The 24,510-nt window shown below is 36.4% G+C and overlaps 1 protein-coding gene across 2 annotated transcripts; it reads left to right on the top strand.

Moving 5' to 3' along the window:
* The first annotated feature begins 1,042 nt into the window (after positions 1 to 1,042).
* PSMC6 (proteasome 26S subunit, ATPase 6) lies at positions 1,043 to 23,400 on the top strand. Of its 2 annotated transcripts, XM_019451795.2 has the most exons (14): positions 1,043 to 1,179; positions 2,414 to 2,493; positions 2,581 to 2,620; positions 2,869 to 2,921; positions 5,078 to 5,145; positions 5,380 to 5,494; positions 8,867 to 8,954; positions 10,765 to 10,826; positions 10,914 to 11,037; positions 11,634 to 11,695; positions 13,785 to 13,905; positions 14,036 to 14,116; positions 18,945 to 19,016; positions 22,607 to 23,400. In XM_019451795.2, the coding sequence occupies exons 1-14, from the start codon at positions 1,053 to 1,055 to the stop codon at positions 22,723 to 22,725; spliced, it is 1,212 nt and encodes a 403-aa protein (XP_019307340.1). In that variant the 5' UTR covers positions 1,043 to 1,052; the 3' UTR covers positions 22,726 to 23,400. The 2 variants fall into 2 exon arrangements, with proteins under 2 accessions (XP_019307340.1, XP_053745393.1); XM_053889418.1 differs by lacking the exon at positions 2,414 to 2,493.
* The last annotated feature ends 1,110 nt before the right edge of the window (positions 23,401 to 24,510 follow it).

Here is a 24,510-nt window from a genome sequence, read left to right on the forward strand (position 1 = left end):
AGTCTATTGAATATAACAATAAATTCTCTCCAGGAAGAATGCTAGAAGAGGTGCAGCAATGGGGACCTGTTCTGCAAAAATTGAGGTCATTACTACCCTTAAAGTAAATAATTTAAAATCACTATTTAAAACACTATTGAGTGTACTGTGTGCCAGACATTGTGTTAATAGACACATATCTTATTTAATACTCATGATATCCCTACGAGACAGGTACAGTTATTACGCTCATTTTACAGAGATTTTTAAAGATTAAGTAATTTGCCCGAAAGCACAGAAATCTGAGTTCTGTCAGACTTTAAGAGCTCCTGACTCAGCCTACTTCAGCGTCTTCATTTTGTGCTCCGTTTCTCTATAGCCCACCCTCTTCCGGTCTCATTGGCCTCCTTTCTGTTCCTAGAAATGAGCCAAGCTCTTTTTTTACCTGAAGATCTTTGCACTTGCTGTTTCCTCTCTCCGAAAGTTTCTTCTCCAGTTGGTTGCATGGCTGGCTCCTTATCTCAGATGTTCTTCTAAATTAGTTCTCCTCACCTTACTGTATAACATCGCCATGTTTTATTTCCATCATAGTATTTATTACACTCTGAAATTATTTTTTCAGATCTTATCCTTAGTACCTCATTCACTGAATGAATGAATAAAATAGCCTACTCCTTCTGTTCCTGCAGGAACCGTGTTACCACCAATAGGCTATCTGTGTTATCCTGATAGTCTATCCTGATACAGAGATTGCACATTGCCTACTTCACTGCCATCTCAGTGTATCACAAAGTCTTTGGTGGTTCCAGGAGAGCAGTGGTCTCACAATATCGAGGCCTCTCAGGGGACGAACAGACAACACCTTCCTGCTTTACCCAGCTCGACCTGCAGGGGACGGTGTCGCTGGAGGCCTCCTTCAGCGCACGCCGGCGCCCTAGGTGAACCGAGACGCAGAAGTGGGAGATGTGGAGTAGAGAGGCGGGGCCAACCGGAAGGGGCGTGGTCGCCCACGAATACGCCCCCTCCCGGAGGCTTTCCGCCCTCGCCCCGCCCCTTCCCCCGCCCGGGCGGCCATGGCCATTCCCGGCATCCCCTATGAGCGACGGCTTCTCATCATGGCGGACCCTAGAGATAAGGCGCTTCAGGACTACCGCAAGAAGCTGCTGGAGCACAAGGAGATCGACGGCCGTCTCAAGGAGTGTGAGTGCATCTTTCTTAACATACAATCCTATGCCTGGACCTGCATGTGTCTCTCACAAAGCAGAGGCCCTTGGCCGAGCCCGGCAACCGAGCTCCGGGGGTAGGAAGGCCTCGGTCCAGGGACAAGGCGCTTTGTCATCCGGCCCTGAGGTTGGGAAGTACAGCCTCTTGAGCAGTAGAAATGGCCCACTCTGGTCCAGGTGACAGAGAGAACATCCCTATTTCTGAGATGGAAGTGGAAGAAGACTAGAGAAGGAATGGGAAAGAAGTGGGCCAGGGATGTTTGCCAGGTTGGGGTGCAAGAAGGGGGGTGTAGATGAGTCCTGGGACCCAGAACGGAGGCTTGAGTCATGGAAGCTCAAGCAAGAAGTGAGACTCGAGGTGATGGCTTGTTATTGGGGTGGAAAGCCGGAGCGGAGCCCATCGGTGGGACATAATAACCCTCCTCGTCTTTCCTCGTATTTTGAGTTGTACTCCATCAGGCACACAAGTTTCCCTTGCCTCCTGAACTAAAAGGGCGCTTGCGTATTTTCGTAGTGCACTTTCACTGAAAAGCCAGATGGTTTGATTAAATGAAGAAAGACCATAACCATATAATTCTGTGGGTCACTGCACCTGTTGACCTTATTTAGGGTGGAAAGCCATAGAGTATTAATCCGTGTAGGTGGCTGAAAAGATGAGGAAGGGTCTCTTTTATCATTTGGATTTGTAGTCGCAAATCCAAAAGTGTCAGTGTCAATATCTGTTAACAATGTAACAATGTTACGAATGTGCTTGAATAAGTATTGCCAATCAAGAAAATAAAAATATGGTGCTTTTAAACTGTAACATTTCGGGGAGCCTGGTTGGCTCAGTAGGTTAAGCCTCCAACTTTGTGTCAGGTCATGATCTCCTAGCTCGCGAGTTCGAGCCCCGCGTTGGCCTCTGTGCTGACAGCTCAGAGCCTGGAGCCTGCTTTGGATTCTGTTTCTCCCTCTGTCTCTGCCCCTCCCCCCGCTCACACTCTCTGTCTCTCAAAAATGAATAAAAATTAAAAAAAAAAACTGTAAGATTTCATTTTTAAAAATGTCCTCTGCAAATGGAATTATTTCTTTTGTGGTTTCAGTTAGTGGATATAAATTATATGTAAGGTGAAATAGACTGAAACAAACTTAAATAAATAAAGTAATACTTAGTGACTTAAACTCACTAAGATTATTGTTTAATTAAAAATGTTCAAATTATATTATTTCAGTAAGGGAACAATTAAAAGAACTTACCAAGCAGTATGAAAAGTCTGAAAATGATCTGAAGGCCCTACAAAGTGTTGGGCAGGTAGGTAATGGAGTTTGGGGTGTAGGGAGTGATGGTAATTTGTTTTTTTGTTATTGGCAAAAAGTAATGCTTTTTTTTCTTTCTCAGATTGTAGGTGAAGTACTTAAGCAACTAACTGAAGAAAAATGTAAGTGGATTGGACTGTTAAATAGTAAAGAAAAAAGTGGATTCTCCTTTCTCCCACCATGAACTTTTGAAATGCTTATTATTTTAATGACAGTAATGAAGGGAGATGATATTCTTGCATAGACTTAAATTTTCTTTCAACTATTACCTTCTTGGAGGACAGGAATAAAACTCAATCTGCCATCAATGTGGATGTATTTATTTTTTACTTTCTATTTTTCAATTTGTCCTTTCATTCTCTTCCTCTAGTCATTGTTAAAGCCACAAATGGACCACGATATGTTGTGGGTTGTCGTCGACAGGTAACATTTTACATTTGTATAGTGCTTTATAATTGATAAAAGTGCTTTTGTATATGTTATTTAATTCTTGAGGTAAGCAGGTCAGGCATTACGCCCGTAACTCCTAAAGGTGATTTGTCCAGATATAACTAACAAAACTTGATCTCAAACTATGGGCATTGACTCCTGGTATTCTCTACTTTCTACACTTATCACATTGTGTCAGTCAACTCTACATATTTAGAAATCTAAGAATTTTGGAACTGGAAAATATCTCAGGTCCATTTTATTTTAATGTCTTTTTTGAAGAGACTTAGACCTTATTAATTACTTATGTCTTATATTTAAACATTCGGAAATGTTACTCAAAGACTTTGCTGTAGCCTGAGTTGATTTGGTGATTTGGTATGCCTTCATTTAGATTAGAATAGGCAAATTGAAATAACTGCCAATTTCATTTTCAGAATACATGTTGGCATTCAAAAATGCCAACAAATGGCTTTAAATAATTTAGTAGCCTCTGAGGCCAATTTGTGTGCTATCCTATTCTTCAGGAAGGATCCTTAAAACATTCTTATAAATTCATTGAAAGAACTTTTTGTGAGTATTTGTCATATCAGGTTCATGTTTGAAAACATTGATCCAACATGACTGTAGAGTAGCATATAACACAGGGACTAAATCTTATTCTAGCATTGTGCCTGGCATATAAATGGGAAGACATTTTCTAAATCAAAATATTAAATGTCTAGTCTGACAAAAGATTTTATGTCCCTTACAGGGCCTTCTGGATTCCAAGAGTTGGTATTTCTAAGATATTTCATGGTTGTATGAGGGCAAGAGTATTTGAAAACTGGAAAATCTTAGAAAAGCCTGAGTCTGTATTCTCTGTAGATATAAATGTTGAAATAGATTTACATTGATTTTTGTTCGGCTCTTTTTTTTAAGTACCTCACTTATTAGCAACTTTTTTTTTTTTTTTTAAGATTTTATTTTTAAGTAATCTCCACCCCCAAGGTGGGGCTCCAACTTTCAACCCTGAGAGCAAGAGTTGCATGCTCCACCCACTGAGCCAGCCAGGCGCCCCACTAGCAACTTTTTAAAGTTCAATCCATTATATTAAAACTAGTATTTTTGCCTATCTCCACTTCATTTTACTTGGCACTAAATCCTGAACTTAGAGTTCTTTGCAAAATCCTGTGAAAAGTAGTAATCTGTATTCTGAAATTGTATTGGCAAGTTGTTTTTTGAACTATCAAAAAGTAACTTAATTTTGGAAAGGTAACACCCTGAGTGTGAGGTGAATCTGTTGGATAGTCTCTATCTAATTCTAGCCAAATAAGTTACCCTGCCTAAGTATGCCAGTAAGTTGTTTAGTATGATTCAGCCTAATATATAATTTATGTAGCATGGTATCTGGCATGTGGCAAAAGCATGAATGATGGTTCTGGGGTTTTTTGTTTTTGTTTTTAGCATTTTAATAAAAACCTCTAAAGGGGTACAAAATGAGTATATTTCTCCTATAGTCAAGTAACATGTTCTTCCCCAAAGCTGTAGTTTTTAAGATAAATCTAAAGGGCATATTACCATATATAAATATATCAGAGTAACACCGTATACCTTAAACTTATATAGTGTTATATGACAAATTTATTTAATAAAAAATAAAATAGATTTTAAAAGAAAAAAATAAAGGGCACACCTTTAAAGTGCTTCCCTTTCCTTACCCCAAAATATTCACCTACAGATTTCTATATAAGTGCTTTGGTACAAATGTACCTATAGATTTCTGTATAAGTGCTTTGGTACAAATTGCCAAAGTCACTATATTATAGTGCCTGAATCAAAATAAACTATGAAAATAGCCTTTGGAAGTAAAATAAAAATATCCATTTTTTTCTTTAAAAGCAAGGCATTTTCCACCACAAACTTTGTATATTAGTGATTTCACATTTCACGCTGAGGTTGCATAAAGGGCATTATTTTTTTAAAGGAAGTAACTTTGAATTATTACTTTTACAAGCCCTTCTGTTGGCATGGTGTTTATAATCTAATATTAGTGTTCTCTCTGAAGACTGAAAGTGATTATGTGGCTTCTAAATATTGTGCTTTTTCTTTTTAAAGTAGTATTTCCCCTTTTAAGTGTTTATGTAACACTTTTTGTTTTATAAAATTAGCTTGACAAAAGTAAGCTGAAGCCAGGAACAAGAGTTGCTTTGGATATGACTACACTAACTATCATGAGGTAGGTTTCTTATTCTACCTTTTCCTTTCACAAGAGAGAAGTTTTTATGCATAGTATATGCTTCTTGAGATCACTGAATATTTTGCCACTTTTTCCCTTTTACTAGTTTCTAATTAATGTAAACACATTTTTATATGATCATCTATAGATGCTTACATAAGCAAGTAATTTATACTCTGTAGGCTGAGAGAAAATACATCTTGTAAAAGAAAAATACACACCTTATCATTTTAGATATTTGCCAAGAGAGGTGGATCCACTGGTCTACAACATGTCTCATGAGGACCCTGGGAATGTTTCTTATTCTGAGATTGGAGGACTATCAGAACAGATTCGGGAATTGAGAGAGGTTGGTAGTGGACGTTTTGGTCTCTGAACTTATTAACAAATAGTACTGGTTTTATGATACCCAAAGGGAGAAAGAAAATGAAAGATTACTTTGTCCAAATAGTGGTTACTGAATATTATACATTTAATATTCTTGCTGAGAGAAAAATAGCACTGAATTTCTAGCTCTGAAAATTATAGGTATTAAAAAAAATTATAGGTATTGTTGATTTGGAGATAATTTGGTGTTGGAAAAACTCTGCTCTTTTTGTGACCAAAAAAAAAAAAAAAGCTAACAATTGATATAAATCCAATGCCCATGCTATCTGTGGTTTTGATTATCCTAGGTTGCTGGGATCAGAGCATATATAGATAACGTGTGTAATACAGTTTTTCCCGTAACCTTACTAATATTAGCTTCCCATCCTTAAAGTCAGTTACCTGTACCTTAAATACATTTTTTTAAGATGTCAAAACAATTTTTTTAAAGTAATCTCCATACCCAATGTGGGGCTTGAATTCAAAACCCCGAGACAAAGAGTCTCATGCTCCACAAACTGAGCCAGCCAGGCTTCCTGTACCTTAAACATGTTATTTTGATAAAGCTGTTTGCTGCCATTTAAGAAAAATATTGGCCTTAGGGTGACATAACCCTTTTAAGCTCTTCGTATCAAATCAGGATTGCCTTGCTTCATGGCACAGATGGCTTTTTTGTTTGTTTGTTTGTTTGTTTGTTTGTTTGTTTGTTTTGAGAGGGGAGGGACAGAGAAAGAGAAGAATCCCAAGCAGGCTCTGCTCTGTCAGCACAGAGCCTGACGCAGAGCTCGATCTCATGGACCTTGAGATCATGACCTGAGGCGTCAAGATTCGGACACTTAACTGACTGAGTCACTGAGGTGCCCCACAGATAACTTCTTAACAATTCTCTTTAAAATTTTTTTTAATGTTTATTTATTTTTGAGAGAGAGAGACAGAGAATAGGAGAGGGGCAGAGAGAGGGAGACACAGAATCTGAAGCAGGCTCCAGGCTCTGAGCTGTTAGCACAGAGCCTGATGGGGGCTTGAACCCACGAACTGTGAGATCATGACCTGAGCTGAAGTCAGATGCTTAACTGACTGAGCCACCCAAGCTCCCCTTAACAATTCTCTTTCAAGGCAAATTACATTGTCCCATTGGTTTCATCCTAATTTATGATGGCAATATGTAGGAATGAATGAGGATAGTTGGTATAGCTTACATCATCTGATTTAAGCCTTAAGCCAGTAGTTTTCAGATATCAGCATATTAAGTTTTCTGGAACTCTTATTAAAGATACAGATTCCTAGGCCCTCTGCATGATATTGATGCAGTAGATTGGGGGTGGAACTCAAGAATTAGCATTTAAGCATTCCAGGTGACTATGAAAGCAAATTATTCTCCTCCTCTTCCTCCTCCTTCTCCTTCTTCCTTATTTTTAAAAAAATGTTTATTTATTTTTGAGACAGAGGGAGAGACAGATCATGAGCAAGGGAGGGGCAGAGAGAGGGAGAGAGAGAATCTGAAGCAGGCTCCAGGCTCTGCGCTGTTACCACAGAGCCCGATGCAGGAGTTGAACCCATGAACCATGGGATCATGACCTGAGCCGAAGTCGGACACAACCAACTGAGCCACCCAGGCTCCCTGAATCCAAATTATTTTTGACCATACTTGAGGAAGCACTAGCCTAATTCTAAATAAAAGTCTATTCTTCTCACTTTGTGGTTAATGAAAGGGCAACAGGAAGAGCAAGTGCTTCATGGAACTATGAAATCTTGTCTTTGACAGTGATTTGCTACATCAGCCATAGGAGTAGAAAGAATGTCTCTCTGTCTCTCTCATACAAAAACATACACATACATAATCCACGAAACATGCACATGTAGTACTTTTCCATCTGCAGACACTAAGAATATGGATTCTTACACTTTTTGCTTAGTCACACCTCATGAACACAACTATTCAGTAGAAGCTTATGTCTCAAGTTACTGGTACTATAAAGAGTTTAAGCTGGGCATCAAACCCTCAATTATTCTCCAGCTTTCTTTCCTTAAATTAGTCTTAGTAGGATATTGAGAGCAGACTATATGGTTCTTTTTTTTAAAAATTAATTTATTTACTTTTCTAATCTCTATACCTGTCATGGAGATTGAACTCATGACCCTGAGATCAAGAGTCACGTGCTGTCCCAACTGAGCCAGCTAGGCGGCCTTAATATATGGTTCCTTTAAGGCTGCTATGACAAAATGACAACATGTGAAAATTTTTTATGCCTTTTCCCCTAATTGCCGTTCTGACTTACTAAATTTCTTCATTTCATAATTATTTTGTGTTGCATTCCCAAATGCAAAATAATATAGATCTTTTTTGCTTACCTCATTTTTTTTGTAGTATGATTTTTCATTGAGGCGTGATTTACATTCAGTAAAATGCACAGTATTTTTTTGTGAAGTTTATTTATTTTGAGAGAGAGCAGCAGCGTGCATGTGTGAGCAAGAGAGGGACAGGGAAGGAGGGAGAGAATCCCAGGCAGGCCCTGCACTGTCAGCTGCAGAGCTTGATGCAGGGCTCTAACTCACGAACAGTGAAATCACGACCTGAGCTGAAACCAAAGTTGGACGTTTAACTGACTGAGCCACCCATGTGCCCCTGCAGATGTTTTGAAAAGTTTATTTATTTATTTTGAGACAGAGCATGTATACGCACGCACATGAGTTGGGGAGGGGCAGAGAGAGAAGCCTAAGCAGGCTGTGCGCAGACAGCTGGATCGAACTCACGAACTGTGAGAACATGACCTGACCCAAAATCAAGAGTTGGACGCTTACTGACCGAGCCACCCATGTGCCCCTAAAATGCACATACTTTTTAAGTATATAATTCAAATGTGTTTTGACAAATTATGTCTGTGTAACCATCTCTTTCGTTAAGTGTGTAGTTTGTTAACTACTACAGGCTTTTAAATTGATTTTTACATAAAAATTTTTTCTTAAATCTACCTGAAGAAGAATCTCTAATACAAATATCTTTATAGGGGTTCCTGGGTGGTTCAGTTAATTAAGCATCTCACTTTTGATTTTGGCTCAGATCATGATCTCAGTTTGTGAGATCAAGTCTCAAATCAGGCTCTGCACTGACAGTGTGAGCCTGCTTGGAATTCTCTCTACCTCTCTCTCTCTGCCCCTCCCACACATGTACATGTTCCCTCTCTCTCAAAATAAATAAATAAACTTAAAAAAATAGCTTTACATAGCATAGAATTCTAGATCTATTATGAATTACAATATGTACACCTAATTGTGCTGATATTTTACTTGAAGTATTTTAAAGTTCATCAAAATCTTTAATGACTTTTTAAGAAACATGCAACTTCTTTTCTAGGTGATAGAATTACCTCTTACAAACCCAGAATTATTCCAGCGTGTGGGAATAATACCTCCAAAAGGCTGTTTGTTATATGGACCACCAGGTTAGTGTTGAATTATGTCTGACCTAGTAATAAATGAATGAATGAAGGAATAAAAAAGTAAGGTGAAAATTTAAAGTGAGCTATTACAACCTCCATTCTATTCATAGTGGGGAAGGTATAGGAGATGTGTGTCTGCTGTTCTCTCAGGTGTGCTTAGTCTTCTTGTGCCTCATAGGATATGCATCTTAACATGCTGTATGATTCTAGTGCATTGGTCCTGTGTGGTTCACAGACCTCTGGCTGTTCCCGAGACACTTTCAAGGAGTCTGCAAGGTCAGACCTTACTTTGATAATACTAAGACATTAGTTGCCATTTTCACAGTGTTTACTTCTGCGCTGGTGATGCAAAAACGATGTGGGTAAAATTGCTCATGCCATAGCATGAATCAGTTAAGTCAGTGGCATGAAGTGGTACTATTAGTCATTGTGTTATTGACTGCTCACACTTGTAGTATGAAACAAAACAAAAATAGGAGTTTTACTTTAACATGTCCTTATCGAAGCAGTAAAAATTATTTTTATTAAATCCTGATCTTTGAATAATGTTTTGTATCCTATGTGATGAAGTGGAAAATCTGTGCAAAGCACTTTTGTTGCGTAATGGATAGAGTAGTTATGTCTAGGAAAAGCACTTGTGCAGTTATGTGAGTTGCCAGCTGAATTAGCTGCTTTTCATGGAATATAATTAAAATATTTTTTTTTTTACTGTTCATTTTTTTTTGAGAGACAGAACAAGCAGAAGTGGGGGAGAGAGGGAGGGAGACACAGAATCTGAAGCAGTCTCTAGGCTCTGAGCTGTCAGCACAGAGCCCGATGTGGGGCTCAAACTCATGAACCATGAGATCATGACCTGAGCCAAAGTCAGACGCTTAACTGACTGAGCCACCCAGGAGCCCCTGGAATATAATTTTTTTTTTAATGTTTATTTTTGTGTGAGAGAGGGAGAGAGGGAGAGCGGGGGAAGGGCAGAGATAGAGGGGGACAGAGGATATGAAGCAGACTTTACACAGACAACAAAGAGCTTGATGCAGAATTTGAACTCACGTACCGAGATCATGACTCGAGCCGAAGTTGGCCGCTTAACTGACTGAGCCACCCAGGCACCCCTCATGGAATATCATTTTGTCTTTCAAACATGATTTACAGACATTTCTGTCATTGTCAGGCTGGTTATTGGTTATTCAGACTGGTCATTGCTTATCTGGCAAACATTTTTTCAAAAATGAATTAAGTTAGCCTGTTATGTTAAAACAACTAACACTGTCTGTAACCAGTGAGAAAAAGTTGAGCTTTCAACCAAAATTAGTTTTTGAAAACTTATATCTGACAACTTTCTAATGCTAATACTTAGGAGATGAGATGGGTGATATTCACAAATGTGAGTTTTAAATACTTGTATATTAAAAAATGCCAACATGTGGAAGATTTTCATAACTCACTGAACCAATAGTTTCCAAATAAGCAATATTTGATGTTACAATATGCATAGGTAAAAGATCCATTCATTATGCAGGATAGACCAATGGATTATCAGGTAACATAAAAGGCTTCTATTGTAGTGCCTGTAAATAGGGGTTGAGATGTTTTTGAATATAGGTATTCAGTATGCTTAGAATTACAAGAGATGTTTTGAATAAAATTTAAAATTTTAATATTGAGAGTAGAAGTGCTTTAGAATTTTAAATGGAAATTCTCTTTAGGATTTAGCATTCATTTTGCAAAATTTACTATCTGAAGGATAACATTCTTAAAAGGCTTTTGAGAATTTGTTTTGCTTTCCATCTATTTAGGACTTCTTTTGTCATTTTAGGTACAGGAAAAACACTTTTGGCAAGAGCTGTTGCTAGCCAGCTGGACTGCAATTTCTTAAAGGTAAAGGAAAGATTCTTTTTGTAGCTGTTGAGATTAAATTTTATTTGAATTGTTTTATGTTTACCTTAATGTTTTTTCCTTAATCAGGTTGTATCTAGTTCTATTGTAGACAAGTACATTGGTGAAAGTGCTCGTTTGATCAGAGAAATGTTTAATTATGCCAGGGATCATCAACCATGCATCATTTTTATGGATGAAATAGATGCTATTGGTAAGAATAACACTTTTTAAAATTTATTTTAAACTTTTCTTGAAAGTGTTGGAAAATTTTTAAAAAATGAAAGGAATTCCTCTTCCTGCCCCCACCAGCTTTACCTCTAATTGTAATTTGTATGAAGTAGCAAAATGAATTGACTCTTACTTTAAATTCTTTTTTTTTTTTTTAATTTTTTTTTTTAATGTTTTTATTTATTTTTGAAGGAGAGAGAGAGAGGAGAGCATGAGCAGGGGAGGAGCAGAGAGAGGGAGACATAGAATTTGAAGCAGGCTCCAGGCTCTAAGCTGTCAGCACAGAGCCCCATGCAGGGCTCGAACTCACGAACTATGAGATGATGACCTGAGCCGAAGTCGGATGCTTAACCGACTGAGCCACCCAGGCACTCCTAAAAAGAATTCTTAAAGAAGTTTAATTTTGACATTGACAAAATGAGACATGTCATACCAAAATCAATTCTAACTTTGTCAGTATGATTTTTACTATTTAATTCTTAATCTTCATGTTTTTAACTCCAGACATTATCATTCTTTTGTTAAATGATGATTGTAGAGGAAGAGAGTAATCCATGATTTTCCATATCATTATTTTAGGTGGTCGTCGGTTTTCTGAGGGTACTTCAGCTGATAGAGAGATTCAGAGAACTTTAATGGAGGTAATACTTGGTAAAGGTTTAAAAAGAAGCCTGTATGTATATATGAAAACATGGGTATTGGAAGGGCAAAATATGTACAATTGTTTAAATGAAGAACACACTTAAGTATGAAATTTGAAAATTTGATCTGGAATAAACACATTTCTCTACCACAATCTCTAGTAAGAAAATATCCACCAGAAAATAATAGGGGTATCTACAAAATTCCATTTGATGTACAGGTATATAATTCCATGTATTTTGAACAGACCAACCATTTAGATGTTTAAATTTTTTTTAAATGTTTATTTACTTTTGAGAGAGAGGACAGAGTGCGAGCCGGAGAGGGGCAGAGAGAGAGGGAGACACAGAATTTGAAGCAGGCTCCAGGCTCTAAGCTGTCAGCACAGAGCCCAATGTGGGGCTTGAACTCATGAACTGAGATCATGAAGTCGGGCGCTTAACCGGCTAAGCCACCCAGGTGCCCCAACCATTCAGATACTTAAATTGTATATTGTTCTTCTGATAATTCACATTCTGTGAACACGATCTTGTGCTAGTTTTGTTAAGATGTGTTATGAGAAATGGACATATAAAACTGGTGGCAATAAATGAGTTATGAATGAGGCTGCTCTAAAAATCACTAATACTTTTTTCTCTTGCTTTATTGCTGAGAATAAGAAGAAACTAAAATAGTTTTGATAACTGAAGAAGATGGATGATGGAATATTAGAACGTACATATAGCCTTTCCCCACTCCAAATTCTGTGAAAGCGATGGCAAGATCCCAAACACATTTTTCAACGTCTACAAAGACAAGCTAGGTAGCATAGGTAATACAGTGCCAAATTCTACCTCAGTAGGAGTATTTGAAAATTGCTTTTTGTAAATTATAATGATCTGCTTAGAATATATACAGTATTTTCAAGTTAGTAATAGATTCTCTTAGAAACCTTAAATTGAGGTATTTTAAGACAACACAGATGCTAGTCTTATTCAGGTAACTGATGTGTTGTTAGCTAACAGATATTTTGGAAAAGAAATAGACATATTGTTAAGCTAGCTATATTTAAAAAAATTTTTCTTAATGTTTATTTATTTTTGAGACAGAACATGAGCAGAAGGGCAGAGAGAGGGAGACACAGAATTCAAAGCAAGCTCCAGCCTCTGAGCTATCAGCACAGAGCCCAATGTGGGGCTCAAACCCACAAACCACAAGATCATGACCTGAGCCGAAGTCGGATGCTTAACCAATTGAGCCACCCAGACGCCTCATGCTAGCTGTATTTTATTATTTAAAAAAAATTTTTTTTAAATGTATGTTTATTTTTGAGAGAGAGAGAGAGGGACAGAATGTGAGTGGAGGAGGGATAGAGAGAGGGAGACAGAATCCGAAGCAGGCTCCAGGCTCTTAGTTTTCACCACAGAGCCCAACATGGGGCTCGAACTTGTGAGCTATGAGATCATGACCTGAGCCAAAGCCGGATGTTTAACCCACTGAGCCACCCAGGTGCCCCCATGCTAGCTGTATTTTAAAGAGTTTGTTGAATGCAGTTAGGTGTTTCAATATTTATTCAAAAAACCTTTTAGGAATTGAAGTATGTTTAGTGTCTCAGTATTTCTATATATAGTAGAATTATTTAAAAGTTATTTAATAGATTTATTATCAGACTTATAGAAATGTCATTGTATCTGCTTATCTGAATGTAAATTTATGTTTGGCTAACTTAAGACATACATTAGATTTTATTAATAGTGTTTATTTTTAAAAGGAACTATGAAAACAATTTGAATATTGGAAATTAGATCCACATAGTTTAGTTTTTTAACTCTTGACTAGATGGAAGCCTTCAGATTTATTAAACCTTTTTGATAGCTATAACAAGGTACATAATTAAATAGTCTGTCTTGGAACTATGAGGCTAGAAAACATGCTTTTATAAGAGAAAGAAAAGATACTCCATCAAATGGTCATTCTGAAGATTGCATACTATCTGTAGACAATATATTTTATGGTATTAGACACGTAAAAGTTGTGTATGGTTTAGTTTTTAATGGTTGGGATGTTTTATAAAAGTCTGTCAATGATTTTTGTTTATAAATGTATTAGTTACTGAATCAAATGGATGGATTTGATACTCTACATAGAGTTAAAATGATCATGGCTACAAACAGACCGGATACACTGGATCCTGCTTTGCTTCGTCCAGGAAGATTAGATAGAAAAATACGTGAGTTAAAATTCTTTACCTGCTGTCTGTTCTCTTTGTCTATGCCCATTTCTCTTTCCATATCTCTTTCTCATTCCCTACTTTAAAAAACCTGACTGCAAAAGAATTTATTTTAATTTTTTATTTTCAGATATTGATTTACCAAATGAACAAGCAAGATTAGATATATTGAAAATCCATGCAGGTCCCATTACAAAGCATGGTGAAATAGGTAAGGAAATAACCTATTTTATGTATATTTACATTTGGTAAGTGAAGCAAACTGCTATTGGATATTGCTGATAATCTACCAAATCTGGTCTTAAATTCAGCAAATGTCTTAAAAACAGCTAATATTTGTTGAGCATCAACTTTATGCTAGGAATTATTCTAAGTGCTGGGGATGTAACAGTGAACAAAACATGACAAATTCCTACCATGTAGACATTCTTGTCAGGAAAGACAAAGTCAGTAAAATATTTGGTATATTAGACGGTGATATGTGCTATGGATAAATATAAAGCAAGAAAAGGGAAATAGGTAATGTGAGGAGCCAGAATGAATATTTACATTTTTTAAAATGTATGTTTATTTATTTTTAATGTTTATTTATTTGAGAGAGAGAGAGACCGAGAGCAGCGTGAGCAGGGGAGGGGCAGTGAGAGAGGGAGAAAGAATCTGAAGCAGGCTTCAGGCTCTGAGCTGTCAGCACAGAGCCTGATGTAGGGCTCAAAGTCACAAGCTGTGAAATGGTGACCTGAACTGAAGTCGAGCACTCAACTGACTGAGCCACCCAGGTACCCCATAATGTATATTTATTTTTGAGAGAGTGCAAGTGGGGAAGGGGCAGTGTGGGGGTAGGGGGCGGGTACAGGGTCCGAAGCGGGCTCTGCGCTGACAGCAGACAGCTCGATATGGGGCTTGAACCCACGAACTATGAGATCATGACCTGAGCCAAAGTCGGACACTTAACCAACTGAGCTACCCATGCGCCCATGATTATATACATTTATGTATTTATTTTTAACTTTTTAAAAAATTTATTATTGAGAGAGAGACACAGAATGTGAGCAGGGGAGGGCAGAGAGAGGGGGAGACACAGAATTTGAAGCAGGCTCCAGGCTCTGAGCTATCAGCACAGAGCCCCATGCGGGTGTTGAACCCACAAACTATGAGATCATGACCTGAGCTGAAATCAGATGCTTAACCGACTGAGCCACCCAGGGGCCCCTATATACCTTTTTAAATGGAGGTGGAGAGGAGGAAGCAGAGGAAAGCCTAACCAAGAAAGTGATTTTCAACCAATGACCTAAAAAGGTGAAGGAACTAGGTATAGATATTTAAGGGAAAATCAAGCAGAGGGAACAGCAAGAGGAAGAACTTGAGGCAGGTATATGACTGGAACATTCCAGGAGTAGCAAAGAGGCCAGGGTGTCTGTGGCAGTGTAATCGGGATAGTAGTAGCAAGTGAAATCATAGAAATAATGGGAATCAAATTGCATAGAGCCTTATTGAGGCCATTGTGTAAGAACTTTGGCTTTTATTTTATTTTTGTCATTGGAAGATTGTGAGCAGAGGAATGCTATGATCTTACGTTTGTTATTTTAACTTTGTAATGTAAAAATTAGAAATACATAGAAGTGGAGATAAGAGTATAATGAACTTGTAACCCTAGGTACTCATCACCTACCCAGCTTTAATAATTAATAACTCTTGGCAAATCTTGTTTCATCTGTGATCTCTTCCACCTCTTCTTACCTTCCTTCTGGATTTTTAAAAAGCAAGTCTCAGGCATTATATCATATCATCTGTAAATATTTTATAATTGACTTATGTTAAATAAGATCATTCTGGTTGCACACAGAAGGGCAAAGACAGAAACAAGAGGATAAGTTAGGAGGATATTTGGATAATCCAGGCACAAGATGGTGGTGTGGTCTCAGGTGGTAGCAAAGTCTTACAATAATGAGATTCTGGACATATTTTGAAAATAGAAGTGACAGGGCTTGCTAATGAATCAGTTATGGGGTGTAAGGTAACGAGAAGAACCAGGAAGACTTAGGTTTTTGACTCATGCAACTGGAAAGATGGAGTTGTCATCATTTAAAATGGGGGAGACTGGAAAGATTAGGTTTTAAAGGGAGAATAAAGAATTTGATTCTGAATATATTAAATCTGAGATACCAATTAGAGATCGAAATAAAGACGTTGCTTGGTAATTCTATATGCATGAATAGTTTATTGGGATGGTGTATTCTGGAGATATAATTGTGGATAATAACAGCATAAAATTTTTTTTGAAGTCTTGAGATGAGATTTCTAAGGAAGTAAATGTAGATAGAGAAGATGTTCAAAAACTGAGCTGAGGGGTGCCTGGGTGGCTCAGTTGGTTGAGTGTTTGGCTTTTGCTCAGGTCATGATCTCACGGTTTGTGAGTTCAAGCACCACATCAGGTTGGCTGCTGTCTGCACAGAGCCTGCTTCAGATCCTCTATCCCCTTCTCTCTGCCCCTCCCCTGCTCATGCTCTCTCTCTCTCAAAAATAAAGAAACATTAAAAAAAAAAAAAAAACTGAGCTAATTCCAATTTTAAGAAACTGAGATGAAGACCATCAAAGGAGACTGAGAAGGTACAGTCATAGAGGGAAGTTAAACCAGGAGCTGGTGATGTCTTGGAAGATAAATGAAGAAATTGATACAAGGAGGGAGTAATTCCCTGTTAAATGCTGACAGTGAGTCAGATAAAAAGAGTTCTGAGAATGGATCTTTGGATTTACTATGTGGAGGTAATTGGTGACCTTATCAAAGCAATTTGTTTGGAGTGGTGAGAGAGAGAGAGCCTACCTCAAATGAGTTTCAAGGAGATTGTACAGAGAGGCATCGTTTTTAGACATTTGTTTCAAGGAATTCTGCAGCAAAGAGAGAAGAAATGTAGCTGTAGTGGAAATGGAGGTGAATGAAAATTTGGGAGAGTTTATTTAAGATGGAAGAATTTACAACACTTTTTTAGTGCTTAATGCAAATAATCTAGGAGAGAGAGAAATTGATAATGCACTTTCCTTGAAGAGAGGTTGGCCCTGTCTGTGAGCATAGACTTGTCATTTGTGAGGATAGGAGGGAAGGCAGAATAAATAGATACTGATGATGGCAGTATCTGAAATATGGCAGAAACTTACAAAATTTTTCTTCTGAATGCATTTATTTTCTCAGTGAAATAGGAAGCAAGTTCAGAGTGAAGATGGGGAAGTATTGCTAGACATTTGAGGACAGAGAAAAAGTTAAAAAGTAGTTAGCTACGATAGTGAGAGAGTGGACTCTAGGATGGAGGTCAGCAAACCATTGATATGGGCCAAATTCTATCTGATGCCTCTTTTTGTAAATAAAGTTTTATTGTAACACAACCACTCCCAATTGTTTATATATTGTCTATGACTGGTTTTCCACTGCGTTAGCAGAAATGCATAGTTTTGACAGAGACCATATGGCCTGCAAAGCCTAAAATATTTACTTTCTGGCCCATTACAGAAAATTTGCTGACCCCTGGACTAGGGGATTCTAGTATAATCTATATAAACCAGGCAGCTTTATAGACCCTTAGAAGTTAATGGTCCAGAAATAGTTACAAATAGTTGATTATTGCCTCTCACCAACTTTCTCATTGCTTAAGTAAATACAGTTTTGAGCTAGAAAGACTGAGCTTAACTAGGGATGCCAATGTATAGGTTTCTTCAATACTGAGCTCTTGCTAGGTACCAGATACTATGCTAACCTTGGGAATCCCTGCTCTCAGGAAGGTTATATGAACTTGAACCTGAGGGAAAATTAATTAATGAGTATCTATCTAATCTCAAAAAGAGACTGACCTACTCTAGATTGCCTGGCAAAGGGTGTCTCATCAGAATTACATTGTAGTAGCTCATGCTGTCTCTTATTTCTGTCCTTATTCTATATCAAGTCCACAACTGCTGTTCCAAACCAACAGCTCTTCATTTCAAGTCTGTCATGTGGTTAAGAAGATCACTTAACCATTACTATTACCATAGATCTGATACCTCACCACTTGGAGCTTGCACAGACACCAGAAAAGCTAGCCATTTAAAATGGTTATATAAAAATATATGAGGAGCGCCTGGGTGGCTCACTTGGTTAGGCATCTGATTTCAGCTCAGGTCATGATCTCGTGGTTTATGGGTTCAAGCCCCACGTCAGGCTCTGTGCTGACAGCTCAGAGCCTGGAGCCTGCTTCAGATTCTGTGTCTCCTTCTCTCTCTGCCCCTCCCCTACTTGTGCTCTGTCTCTCTCTCTCTCTCTCAAAAAAAACATTAAAAAATGTTTTTTAAATACGATAAAAATGTGAAAATTATTTCTGATATTTGTTTTTGGTATATTTTATATTAATGTGACTAAATTCCATTGTGGTTACAGTTGATTTTGAATATCTTAGGTTTATTCAAATTAAAGATTTGGTTATAGTTTTTTTTTTTAATTTTATGTTAATTTTTATTATTTATTTTTTTGAGAAAGAGAGAGAGATAGAGAGCAAGCAGGGGAGGGGCAGAGAGAGAGGGAGACACAGAATCCAAAGCAAGCTCCAAGTTCTGAGCTGTCAGCACAGAGCCCAGTGTGGGGCTCTGACTCACGAACCATGAGATCATGATCTGGGTCAGAGTCAGACACTTAACTGACTGAGCCACCCAGGTGCCCTGGTTGCAGTTTTTCTAAGATTCCTGGCTTGACAGATATCTTAAGTTCACATGTGCATAATTGTTTCATTGCATAGAAACAGGTTAAGATGCTTTCAGATCTTGATGCTATTTCTTGGTTTTAAAATGTCAAAAGCATGTTTATTTCTGCTTGGTGCTGGTTTACTTAATAGAAGTATAATTTTTGGTAGTTAATATTGTGGAGGACTTGCTAAATATTTTGGAGGAATGTCAACAGAGATGATGCCTAGCTGGTCAAATTCAAAGCAAGGTCTGCAGTTAAATTTTCTATATAGGCATAAATCAAGAAAAAGCCTAAATTTTTTTAAAACTAATTTCCAGTATTTTTTCCTAAACAGATTATGAAGCAATTGTGAAGCTTTCAGATGGCTTTAATGGAGCAGACCTGAGAAATGTTTGTACTGAAGCAGGTATGTGTTTAAAGTACAGTTTTTATTATTGATGTTGATTTATTTAATTTGCTAAAAATGTGTTTGGATTTGTCCAAAAGAAGAGCCTGGGCTTTGCGAGGATTTAGGTACTTGTTTTTTTGCGGGGGGTGAGGGAGGGGGAACTGATTCCAGGAAGCAGGAGAGAACAGGAAAGTGCAATGGAAAGAGGGAAAGCTATTGTAAGGGTGCATCATTGACGTAGCTGCTATAGACAGGTGGGATTTGATTTGATGACATCTCAGACAAACATACAGAATGGCTGATCTATGGGAGACTGGAGCATTTATTTACCAGCTGTCATCCCCCACTAGATGATAATTTACCCTTGGGGTGTTAACTCCTTTATACTTCTAGATGCCTTAGACCAGAATGTGGTAAGACTTGCATGTGATAGCATACTGGCCCCCTGAAGTAAGTCTGAGACTGTACAGAAGTGTCTGCCACAACTGTGGCTGAAATTAGACTGTGCTAGCACCAGAAGTATCTGCTGCAAAGTGGATAACTTGTTTTCTGATACTAGTCTTAGCAATAAGCTTTGTAAGATTGATTTATGAATTTTGTGAATATGCAACTGTATAAAATGTAATAGTTTTTTAATACAGATTTCTCTATGGATTGTGTGATCCTGTTTTTAAAAATTTTATTTCTGGTATCAGGTGGCATTAAAACCATACATAGAGCCATTTAGTTTTTGTCCTCCACACAGAATCTTAAAATTAAAAAAAATTAATTTTTACCCTAGTTTTTATAGTTACTGACTTTCCTAGGTTGCGGGTGAACAGTTTTTTGTTTTTTTTTTTTTAAGTATTACAATATGTCATTTCCTCTTGTTTTCATATCACCTTTAGCATTTCTTATAAATTTAACAGTTTAAAGAGGCTGCTCAGATATGGCTTCTCCATAGCAGTATCTTCATGGGTATATGGTGACTCAGTACCTGGATCAGAAATCTGCAGGTTTAGAAACTCAGTACAGATCAGAGTAAATCATGCTCACAAAGACCTCCTAATAAACGAAACACATTAAGTGGTAAACTTGGATGTAGCTTGAACTACTTAGAATAATTTATGACAGTGTCTTTCCAAAATCTACACTGGACCAAATTATTAGAATATTGCTTTGATGAAATTGGAATCTAAACAAAAGCAATGTCATAATCCTAAAGGTTCGCACCATCAAATTATATTTGTTTTTTGCTTTTTTTTTTCAGTTTTATCAACAAATAATTGACATATATCACTGCATAAGTTTAGGTTGGACAGCATGATAGTTTGGTTTACATATATTATGCAATGATTTCCACAATAAGTTCAGCTAACATTTATCTTCTCATATAGATTTAGTTAGAAAAAAGGAAAAATATTTTCTCCTGTGATAAGAACTCTTAGGATTTACTCTCTTAACTTTCTTATATATCATATAGCAATGTTAGCTATAGTCCTTATGTTGTACATTACATCCTTAGTACTTACTTATCTTACAACTAGAAATTTGTATACTTCACATATTGTAAAAACATTTTAGGCTGGGGTGCCTGGCTGACTGAGTTGGTAGAACATGTGATTGTTGACTTCAGGGTGGTAAGTTCAAGCCTCATGTTGGGCATAGAGCTTACTTAAAACAAAACAAAACAAAAAAATGATTTTAGCTATTTCCAGTAAAGAGCTATAACTTTGGTATAGATTACAATCTTAGCTTTTTAAATGGCCTGGGGTGTTCATATTTGGAGACACTAAAATTCTTTGGTTTTCTTATTATCAGACTTTAAGCCTTTTTTGTTAACATCTTTCTGCAATGTAGAATAAACTTGATTCAGTTATAGTTGTCTTTTCCATTCACATCCTGAGATTAGCCTTTTTGGATTGGAATGTAACTCAGGCTCAGCCATTCACTAAATAATGGTTTGGAAACAGTCATATGCACAAAGTTTGGAAAAATAAGTAGCCTTCAAAACAGGTTTTATTTTATTATTTTATTTTATTTTGTTTTGTTTATTTTTATTTATATCTTATTTTATTTTTATTTTATTTCATTTTAAAGTTTATTTATTTATTTTGAGAGACACAGAGAGAGCTGGGGAGGGCAGAGAGAGGGGAAGGGAGGGAGAGAGAGAATCCCAAACAGCCTTTGCACTGTCAGCACAGAGCCCAAGCCCAATTCAGGGGTCAATCCCATGAACCGTGAGATCATAACCTGAGCCAAAATCAAGAGTCGGACACTTAGCCAACTGAGCCACCCAGGCACCTCCGAAACAGGTTTTAAAAAACTTCAGTATTAAAAACTAGAAATTTCCATTCACCTGATTTCTGAGTACAACATAGAATGGCTATTTCCAAGACTAGGTAGAAATCTTGGAAGATAGAAAATAACCCTTGAAATCTTCTATTGCACTCATTTTACATAAATGAAAATATAAGCAGATCTTCAATGAAAATATTAGTACATAGTGATAACTTACCAGCTTTAGCTTATCATGAAATTGGGATTGTCTCAAAATCTTGGACCCATATCCATGTCAAGTAGTATTTGACAAGTAACTTATCATTAACTTGAAAAAGTTGAATTGTGATACTTGAGTGTGAAATTCATATAAAATATCAATTTGTACATAAAAAAGGTAAATTTTAATTATGTGGTTATTGTCACTGATTTTTGATAAAGCCCAATGTTGACTTTGTTTAATTCCTATTCTTTAAGCTTTTGATTATTAAGAAGGAAAGGCTATCAAAATTACTGAAGGTGTTTTGTGTTTTCCCACATTATACACGTGTTCCCTCCTTCCAGGCAATTGTTGTCTGTAGAGTTAAGAAACCACAGCTTAAGATGTGTATGTTTTATTGATAGTAGGGCTTTATTTTGCTTTTTCGGAATGTCATTAGATACAGGGACTGTGTGAGTTAGATTTTAAATATCCAGATAGTTTTCTCATTGTTGTCTTGCTTTTGGTTTGGAAAATAATACTCAATATCGCTAAGCAAATTAATTGAACAATGATGGTTGTTTTTAATAAATTAGAACTATTGTCTCAGAAGTAGTAAATCTACGGGCAACTGGCTGGCTCAGTCAGTGGAGTGTGTGACTCGATCTTGGGGTCATGAGTTCAAGCCCCATAATGGGGTAGTGTTTACTTCCAAAATAAATCTAGGCTCCTTCACATTTACTCCACAGAATTAAATTACTTAATTTTCCTGAAAAAAAATTTTTTTATTGTTTTTTATTGAGATAACAATTGTCAAATATTTCAGATATACAACATAATTATTTGATATATATATTGTAAATGATCACTACAATAAATCTAGTTAATATCTGTCACCACATATAGTAAACAAGGTATTTTTTTCTTTGATGAGAACTTTTAAGATCTACTCTCAGCAGTTTCAAATATAGACTACAGTATTATTAAGTATAGTCACCATGCTGTATATTGCATCCTCAGGATTTATTTTATCCTTAGAAGTTTGTGCCTTTTGACTACCTTCACCGATTTCGCCCACTCCCTCTTAGTTTTCTTACAATAAATTATTTACATGTTATATATAGCAGTCATGTTGTTCTGTTCTCCACAGGTATGTTTGCAATTCGTGCTGATCATGATTTTGTAGTACAGGAAGACTTCATGAAAGCAGTCAGAAAAGTGGCTGATTCTAAGAAGCTAGAGTCTAAATTGGACTACAAACCTGTGTAATTTACTGGAAGGTTTTTGATGACTGCATGACAGATCCTGGCTTAATGTAAAAATAAAGTTAAGGAAAATAATGTATGTATTGGCAATGATCTCATTAAAAGCATATGAATAAAAATATGTATGGATAACACTGTAAAAATTAGTAATTGAGTAATTCTACTTTTAAGATTGGTACAGAAGAAATTTGTATGTTTGTTAATATTGCATTTATTGCAGCAAAAGTTATGAGTATGTTGAAGCTTTTCGTATTTGCTGTGTGACCATTTTTGTAAAACATTGAAAGTAGTTTGAAATCGTAGTATGAGAGCATTTCTTATGACTTATATCATTTGTTTTCCTCATTTTAAAAAGTTGAATAAAATCTGTTTTAGTTCTCCTACATATATTTTTGTCTTTTTAAAGATTACATTTATGATGGTCCTTTTAGTAAATTATTTAATAATAAAAATGAATTCTATTTAGATTACAGGCTTTTGAATTTTAAAACCGTACACACACTCAGTGTTCCTAACAGCGTCTTGTTATATAAAGCATAGATGTGTATATCTATATTGATAATGGAAGGTCTTTATTCACTCTTCACCTATGATTAGACTGTATGATAGCTAATTGAAATAGTACATGCATGTCCATAACCATTTTTTAGATTGATTAAAAGTAGTATTTGCTAACAAATGTGACTTGGTTTTCTTGATTTATGTGAGATGATAGTTCCCTTTTCAGAATATTAAGGTGTGGACCCTCTTCCCAGAAAAAGTCAGATGTACATACACACAATTTTGCATACACTAAAATTTAGGGAGATTTATTATTTCCCAAACTCACCCATTGGCTCTGTAGGTATCTATGGATACTAAGCTAAGAGTGTTTGATGTAGGGGATGTTGATGTCAGAAATGTTCAAAGCAGAAGTTCTGTTACCTACACACAATTCTTATATCATGTGGACTTAAAGCTTTAACAGATTAAAATAGGAAATTGTTGGCGTCACCTGAGATTATCTTATTAAAGGTGCTGTTTAAACAAAAACAACTTGACTTCACTTTTCATAAACACTAAAGAATGTGCGATATATGACTTGGATAATTATACAATCATTTTTCAAATTAAAAAGTTACTTGCAGAGTATTGTATGTCTTTTTATAACTTTAAAAGGTAGAGAATAGTTTACAGTGATAGAGAAAATGGAGCACTCAAACTAGCCGTCTAATACTCAAGTTATTGAATGGTTCTATTTCTATATATGTTGGTAGTGTGTTTGATAAATATGACAATATAAAAATAATAGTATGTTTGTCAAGGGCGTGTAGGTCAAATATGTGATTCTTTTAACCTTATTCATTGCAATTTGCAATTTAATGACTTTCTCACCTTTTTACTTTGGTTTATTTTTTGGTTATAAGAATCAGTTTGGTTTACAAATCTTGAAAGTTTAAGTATGGATTCTTCCGCTTCTAAGTTTGATATTCCTCGTGTTTAAATTAAATGGAGAACAGGATCTTCCTAGGCCCAGAGAAAGTATATACCTCACTTCTATTAACAATATAGTATTAACAGACTCAAACTCCTTTTTAAGATGAAAGCCATGTATTTTATTAATATATTTATATTATATATAATTAATATTTCAACATAAACTTAGCATTAAAGGGAGAGACCTTCAGTATGATGTGTAATACTGAGTGAGCTATCGGTTGTTTCTATTCCTTAGGATTTTCTATATGCCTTTGTTTCTTGAGATTTTGTCATAGTCCCAAGTATTCTTGAAAGCCCACCATTTCAATTT

Source organism: Panthera pardus, unplaced genomic scaffold (genome assembly GCF_024362965.1).
Source record: "Panthera pardus isolate Hobbes unplaced genomic scaffold, ASM2436296v1 HiC_scaffold_24, whole genome shotgun sequence".
Classification (NCBI taxonomy): domain Eukaryota; kingdom Metazoa; phylum Chordata; class Mammalia; order Carnivora; family Felidae; genus Panthera; species Panthera pardus.

What these genes read in the sequence shown, in the direction of transcription:
- PSMC6 (XM_019451795.2), top strand. Translation starts at nt 1,053, where the DNA reads ATGGCCATTCCCGGCATCCCCTATGAGCGACGGCTTCTCATCATGGCG. An exon ending in TTGTGGGTTGTCGTCGACAG is followed by an intron (nt 2,922 to 5,077) that starts GTAACATTTTAC and finishes TTATAAAATTAG; the next exon opens with CTTGACAAAAGTAAGCTGAA. An exon ending in AAGATTAGATAGAAAAATAC is followed by an intron (nt 13,906 to 14,035) that starts GTGAGTTAAAAT and finishes TTTTATTTTCAG; the next exon opens with ATATTGATTTACCAAATGAA.